The sequence below is a fragment of the Anastrepha obliqua genome, chromosome 1 (assembly GCF_027943255.1).
Source record: "Anastrepha obliqua isolate idAnaObli1 chromosome 1, idAnaObli1_1.0, whole genome shotgun sequence".
Taxonomy (NCBI): domain Eukaryota; kingdom Metazoa; phylum Arthropoda; class Insecta; order Diptera; family Tephritidae; genus Anastrepha; species Anastrepha obliqua.
In genome coordinates this window covers 82945735-82952780 of record NC_072892.1, presented here as the reverse complement: position 1 = coordinate 82952780, position 7046 = coordinate 82945735, and the positions used below count along the sequence as shown (strand labels likewise).

General features: G+C 37.2%; 1 protein-coding gene across 1 annotated transcript; it reads left to right on the top strand.

Moving 5' to 3' along the window:
- The first annotated feature begins 329 nt into the window (after positions 1–329).
- On the top strand, positions 330–7046 carry LOC129246443 ((E3-independent) E2 ubiquitin-conjugating enzyme). Its single transcript, XM_054885283.1, has 14 exons — positions 330–759; positions 835–1094; positions 1511–1764; positions 1828–2041; positions 2154–2403; positions 2461–3038; positions 3093–3241; positions 3305–3731; positions 3799–3888; positions 3962–4570; positions 4639–5297; positions 5361–5698; positions 5764–6039; positions 6109–7046. Exons 1-14 carry the CDS (start codon positions 531–533, stop codon positions 6297–6299), a joined length of 4524 nt encoding a protein of 1507 aa, XP_054741258.1. The 5' UTR covers positions 330–530; the 3' UTR covers positions 6300–7046.

Here is a 7046-nt window from a genome sequence, read left to right as displayed (position 1 = left end):
CAATAACTAATCGAGCACTTCATGAATTTTGAACAGCTGACTCTCCTACACGAAGAAAAGCAAACATGAAAAATCTATACCGCATACGAAACATACCACATCCGATTCCCTTATCAAAACATTTTTAAATAATTCAAGTAATAAACACATCGCACTGTTTATACCATTTTAATCATAACTTGAAAACCTTTTGAATTGAACGATATTAAGTAGTTTAAGCATATATCCATTACCGAAGAACCTCACAGAAATAGTTATAATTTTAATCAATTTAAAGAAATCGTGACATGTGTATCACCCTATGTTGCCAATTGCATTCGCTTTTAATTTTCATTCGTATAAAAACGCAAAAAATTTAATTCCGTTAATTTTGGCCAAAAAACTCGAAAAAAACGACAAAAAAAATAGTAAATACGGGGAAAATATAAAAAATAAAAAAATCGTCTCAGTTCAAAACGGTAAACATTTAAGGATCGCTCATGTGCACCTTAATTAGAAAAAGAAATTTGATGTGAAAGAGAGTGAAGTGGATGTGGAAGTTAGTTGTAGTTAAGGATCAAGGCACGAAAAACCGCATTTATTCTATAATAGCAACGAATAACATGGACCACATTGAGCAGAAGTTAGGAAACGACGAGCCGGAGCAACATTCATTTGCAAAGACTGAATTCCCAGATGAAGCTCCAACAAGTTCCGAGTCGGTAAAAATAAGGGAAAGCGATTGTGACATTAAACCATTAGGGAGCTCTATCAAGCAAGGTAACATGTCAAGGGATTCCGACTTTTTGAATGTAAAATCAGCGATAAAACAAATGCCAATAATCACCCCATTAGACGACGCTAATACAGAACAGAAAACTCCTGTGCCTGTGGGTGGAGGTCGTCATGGTTCATCTGTAGACAATCGATATTTCTATGAAGATGAAGTTTTTCATATTGATAAAAAAGGCCGTGTCAAATTTGGACTGGTTATTGGAACGTCTGAGGCATATGATGGTGATGAGGAAGACGACGTTGAAGGTGCGTTATTGAAAGGTGAAGTGCGAGTAGCGTGGTATTCTGAAGGCAAAGAGGAGGTCCGAGAGGAAAGGGCGGTAAGTAATATGATGTATATGTATATGCGTTAAGCAGTGTTCCATATTTAATGCAATTTACTATTTTTATTTTTTGAAAAATTATATAATTTGCGGTAGATTAAAGTTAAATAGGGAACAATAAATAGTAAAATGGAGAATATTTTGTGCAAGGAATATTATACAACATAAATATTTGATGCAGTAAATATTACTTAGACATACATATAAGAAAAGGCGTTTAAGTGTTATCCATGGTAAGGTTATGTTTGTAAAGCTTGTGATATTTTTTGGCCGTTGTATGAAATCAGTGATTGGCAATTGAACAGTTGGCATGGCCCTCGGCAAGATACAATGTATTGATTTTTTACGTATAATTTACACCCACTGCTTAAAAAATCATTAGAACATAATTGTTATTTTCTAACATACCAAAGATTGGATTAGCTGATCGCACACTAATTCCTAGTGATGTGGTGCGTCGTTTAGTGCCAGGCAAGGAAACGCAACGTGGCTATTGTCGTGATATTAGAATGCACGCAGACGTAAAAGTGCTGGGCACGAAGTATGTCATAAAAAATGTTATGACCGAACGACTGCGTCCGATTAACTATTGGCAACGAGGTAGTGCCGTATGTCTAGATTCTTGGGTTGGAAGCACGAGAGATGTGGAGGAGAAGGCTGTGCTTAGGTTACTAACATTGCTATAACTATACATTTACAATTATTTACTGTTAGATATTTTATTTGTCAGGTCAGCCGCTGGTGCCCGCATTGAAATCTCATCAAATATGTTCCACGCTTTTTCGGACTATAATACTCTTAATACAACAGGAATCTTTGATCCTCATGTATTCTTTCCGGGTAATGTTGTAGTGGGCCGTTTACAATCATTAGATTCTGTGAAATTGCTAACGCCCAATATACCGATACACAAAAACAAAAAAGGAAAAGCATTAAAAGGAAGGGTAAGTAGAAATTCTAAATGTGGTTATGCATTTATAAATAAGGCAGAACTTGTTAACGTTGTTATATATTCGTATTTTTTAATCCACCTAAAAATCGTATATATTTGCATAGTATACAATTGAGTCCGTCGAGACTACATCAGTTTGGGTTGACTGGCAATGTAAAGCTCTCTCTGATGCAGCTGATATTGACGCCGCCCTTCTTGAGCAACCAAATCCTTGTGTGAGTGGTGAGGACTTGCAACGGTTGAAACGTTTAAATCTCTTTGAGTCATGCATGCCCCAGATAAGCGATCGCAACTATTTAAAATTTTCCAGTCTTGATACCTGTATAAAAAAATCGCAATGGGGAAAAGATTTAGGTGGGTTCACTACTTTACCAAATTTGGTGTTTTTATGCTAATTATACTATCTTTCAGCCAGTAAATTTAAAGAAGAATTTGCACAAATTCAAAAGACAATTGAAGATTTAGACATTCAAAGAAAAAAAAATAATGTTGATTCGAAAAGGGCAAAACCTAAAAAGTCTACTTCGAAATTAGATAAACCGAGCAGCGCTGATAGCAAAGACGAGACGATCCCACACGAAACTTCCGTTGAACAAAGTGCATCCAATTTGCAAACGAAAGAAACTTCTGGGTCAAATGTAGAACCAGAATGGGTTACAGATGAGGAAGATGAAGAGGATGATGAGGATGAATATTTCTTCAATGATGATTTCTATGAAGATGGTGTTAGCACTACAACATGTTCAACTCCTTCGCCTCATCACAGTCCAAAACCTATCAAACGGCACTTTTTAAAGAAGAAAAGTAAAGCACCCACAAAACGTGCACCTTCTTTCATGATTCCGGAGTTTCAGCCAAAAGATGGCGATGAATTAGTCACTGAAGTGGGTGTTGTATTCAGCACTGCTACTGTCGTTTGGCAAGATGGCACCGTAGAGGCTGATATACCATCCACACAATTGTACCCTATACACCATTTGGATAATCATGTACGCCGGCAGAATAAATTACATTTAAATAAGCTTATAATACAATATTTCTAGGAGTTTTTCCCGGGAGATTTCGTTACGTCCGGCAAAGAAGGTGCTGATACGAGCTATCGTAATTATGGTGTCGTACAAATGGTGGATCACCAGGGACGTACAGCGCGTGTAAAATGGTTTACAACGTACACATCGGCGGATGAACCGAGGTGCGTGATATTAATTTGAATTATTTACATTCAGATTTTATACATACAATCCATTATACATAGACCCACATATAATGGTGAAACCGAAGTAAGTGTTTACGATTTAAAAGATCATGCTGACTTTCAATATCGCCCTGGAACCATGGTTATACGCGTGGCAAATTTTGTTGGAGAAGATGCCACTTGTACAGCAGGTCAAATCATAGATAATTACACTGATGGGCGAACCAAGGTGTGGTGGGTGGACGGACATATAAGTATGTGCTGGCCACAAGATTTGTTTGAAGTTGGCCAGAATGAGTACGCTGATTGGGGCCAAGAATCTGAGGATTCGTGGGAAACCGAATCGGAAAATAGCGAACTGGGGGGCAGTACACCCATGGTAGCTCTGGAAGAATCACAGGTTATGTGGAACATTGAGCGCACACGAGTTGCTATTGCGCGTTTAGAAGAAATTTTCAGTCTGAGTCCAAAGTTGCAAAATGCCGAAGTTAGTATTGTATTGATTTAAATTTAACCGCTATTAAAAATATTTTTTTTTTTTTTTTCATATTTAGGTGATGCGTAATTTGTTAAATGTTTACAAAGGTTGTCGTTACTTAGATCGATTAATGAACACCAGCTTTTTTCATGAAGATAATTTCATGGTAACTGTCGAATAGATCTGTATCAAAAAGAGAGTACCATTAATACTAATAAACGCATTCTTTTCCATTTAAGGGCCTAATTGAACGTGTACGTATAGGTGGGTCTCAAGCGGTTGCGGAACGTACGCAGGATCGAAAAAATCGCCTGTATAATTATGTGCCAGCTACTTCACCAAATGTGAAACAACATATGACAACGCATGCAGAGTCGTCTCATCTGACTATTGTTTCTTGCACATGCCCAAGCACCAGCACGCACTCTAACCTTGCAGCAGCAGCTGCATCCAAAAAATATGCACCCAAAATTATCTTCAACATTTCGCGAACGCCGTATAAAACTCCATCAAACACTGGTAATGTTCCTGGGGCAGCTACTGGCTCTACTACTAGTGGCAGTCTCCCTATGCTGCCTCCTGTGGTAAAGTTAAAATCGTCAACAGCGACCGCTACTATGACATTAGCATCATCACCACACAGCTCGTTTGAGAAAGCTGGAGGTACGCAGTTGGCAGTAGCCGATGAAGAGCCACAAACCGTTCATAACACGGATAGTAAGACAGTATTGAGTCATCAACAAAACATTATTGCCCAGAATAGTCAACTGATCCACTCAGCTATGCTTAACATTGAAAAAGCATTCGAAAAAACTTGCCAAATAAAATCAGTACCGGCAACATCACAGGTAAAACCTCGTTTGTATAAAATTAAATATATTTTATCTTAATTTCAAAGTTGTATTCATTATTGAAGGATGACTCCGGTAATTATTCGCGTAATGAGAACTGTGATGGCAGTTCAACCAGCTATGCCAGCTACTCAGATCTCACAAATGCGGATGGAAATGGGTCGTTAACGAAAGTTAATGATGATCAAAAGTCTATATCTTGTAGCAGCATTGAATTTAATGAAGATGCGCCGCCTGAAATGGATTGTGTGCGCCTCTGTTCGTTGCTAAAGGAACAGTTAATTAAATGCATACAACAAATTCGTGAAAAATTCTACCAAGGCGATAATCTCAATTTGAACGAAGTATTCGGTTTTGATGGCAATGAGAGGTCGCTATCCGGAGAAGCAGTGGTCTTATCTGAGGAAAAGTCAACGAAAGGCAACGAAGAAGGAACACCAAATGTGGTGGAGAAAAAGTTTAAAAATTTGAAAAAAGCCGATGCACCTGTTGAAAGAACAGATTCAGCAACAGAATCACAAGATTCCATTGTAAGCTCACCTGTCTCACCAATGTCGCTCGTAAATGTAGCATCAGAAAGTTTTCAAGTTTTGCCGCTATCGCCATCGGGCCACAAGTATCAATTGACCATTTTTCACCCACATAATACTCAGCAATATTATAGAGCAGTACAACGCGAGCATCGCATGTTAAAGTCTTCGCTGCCACCTGGCGTCTGGGTTAAGTAAGTGGGTTTTTTTTATTAAGTTAAATAGAAAGGTTACATTCATATTTGATGAATCCGTAGAATTTTTGAAGATCGCATTGATTTGCTCAGTGTCATGATTGAGGGTCCAAAAAAGACGCCATACGAAGATGGTTTGTTTTTCTTCGATATTCAGCTTGGCCCCGACTATCCAAAGAGTCCGCCACTATGCCACTACATAAGTTATTGCTCAGATCGCTTAAATCCAAACCTATACGAAGACGGTAAAGTATGTGTGTCTTTGCTGGGCACTTGGGCCGGGCGCGATTCAGAAGTTTGGGGTCCAAATAGCACTCTACTCCAGGTGATTGTTTCTATACAAGGTCTGATACTGGTACCTGAACCATACTTTAATGAGGCTGGTTATGAGAAACAAAAGGGTATAGAAATAATTTGATCCATCCACAGTAAAAAAATACCTTGAAAATTACCTCTTTCAATTTAGGTTCACAGCAGGGCAGCGAAAACTCACGCATGTACAATGAAATGGTTATTATCAAAATGGTGCAATCGTCTACGAAGCTTTTACAGCAGCCACCAGAACTATTTCGACGCGAAATATACGAACATTGGAAACAACGTGGTTTTTTAATGTACGAACGCATCAAAGGTTGGATGGAATTATCCAAATCAACACCAAGTAACCAAATTGAAGTGGGTAAAACAAAATGTGCAGTAGAAGAAGAGGTGTATCAGCCAGAGCAATTAAACTTGACTGCCGGTAAGAAAGGTTTTTCAGCAGTGCCCATTAGTAAAGTGACCAAAAATAACGTCTTACTTAATTTTTCAGTTATCCCAGAAAATGTTCGAATTCACTACGCTCCCCCCGATTTTCCACTTGTACCTGCTAGCCGTGGCTTTTGTTTAACATTAGTGGACCTCATAGAAACATTTAAAATGAAATTAGTAGCGCTAAGTACGGAACGTAAACAGTCGGTGGAGAAAGATGATGCAGCCACGCTTATAAAGGGCATGGATTAGAACATGAAATTAGCACCAATTTTGACTCGTGCTTTTTTTGTTCGCCTAAACGACTTTCTGTAACGACTGTAAAATTGAGAAATTTATCAAATTCTATTTTTTATTATTTTATTTGAATAATTTTCGCCTATTGTATGGTACTTACGTTACATTTGCGTTTAAGCATTGCCGATTCAAATTCTTACATGCATACAAGAATTTAACACTAACTTTTTATAAACAAAGTATTAAATTACTAATTTAAGTCACATACTCACATATTTGCAGAACATTTGTCTAAATTACATGAAATAATACTCAAACACATGGTGTAAATTATAAATCTCAAAAAAGAAAACTAGCTCAACCTACATAATTATATGCATCAGTCATAAAAGGAAATAAATTACTAGAAATTCTAAATTGAAAATGTAAGCCGAGCGCAGGCTAAATTTAGTACTAAAAAGTGTTGTGCATTTTATCAGTAAAATAAGCAGGGAAAATCTGCAATTATTTTCCTTATCAGATTTTTAATCGACATGTAACTATTAAGAAAAACTAAGTTGTAATTATTGAAACAACAAAAATAAATGAGATACAATTGTCGATCAGAAAATGGATTATACATATATTTAGAGGATTCACAAGTTGTAAAGCCATAAAATCCTAAATTGTACTTTATAATAGTTTAAAAATTTTGTTGTTGTCTTGCACAGAAAAAGGAATTAAAAAATACAAACTGTGATTGCTATTTGTACTACGTCGTAA

What these genes read in the sequence shown, in the direction of transcription:
- LOC129246443 (XM_054885283.1), top strand. Translation starts at nt 531, where the DNA reads ATGTGGAAGTTAGTTGTAGTTAAGGATCAAGGCACGAAAAACCGCATT. An exon ending in TTCATGAAGATAATTTCATG is followed by an intron (nt 3,889 to 3,961) that starts GTAACTGTCGAA and finishes TTTCCATTTAAG; the next exon opens with GGCCTAATTGAACGTGTACG. An exon ending in CCACCTGGCGTCTGGGTTAA is followed by an intron (nt 5,298 to 5,360) that starts GTAAGTGGGTTT and finishes ATGAATCCGTAG; the next exon opens with AATTTTTGAAGATCGCATTG.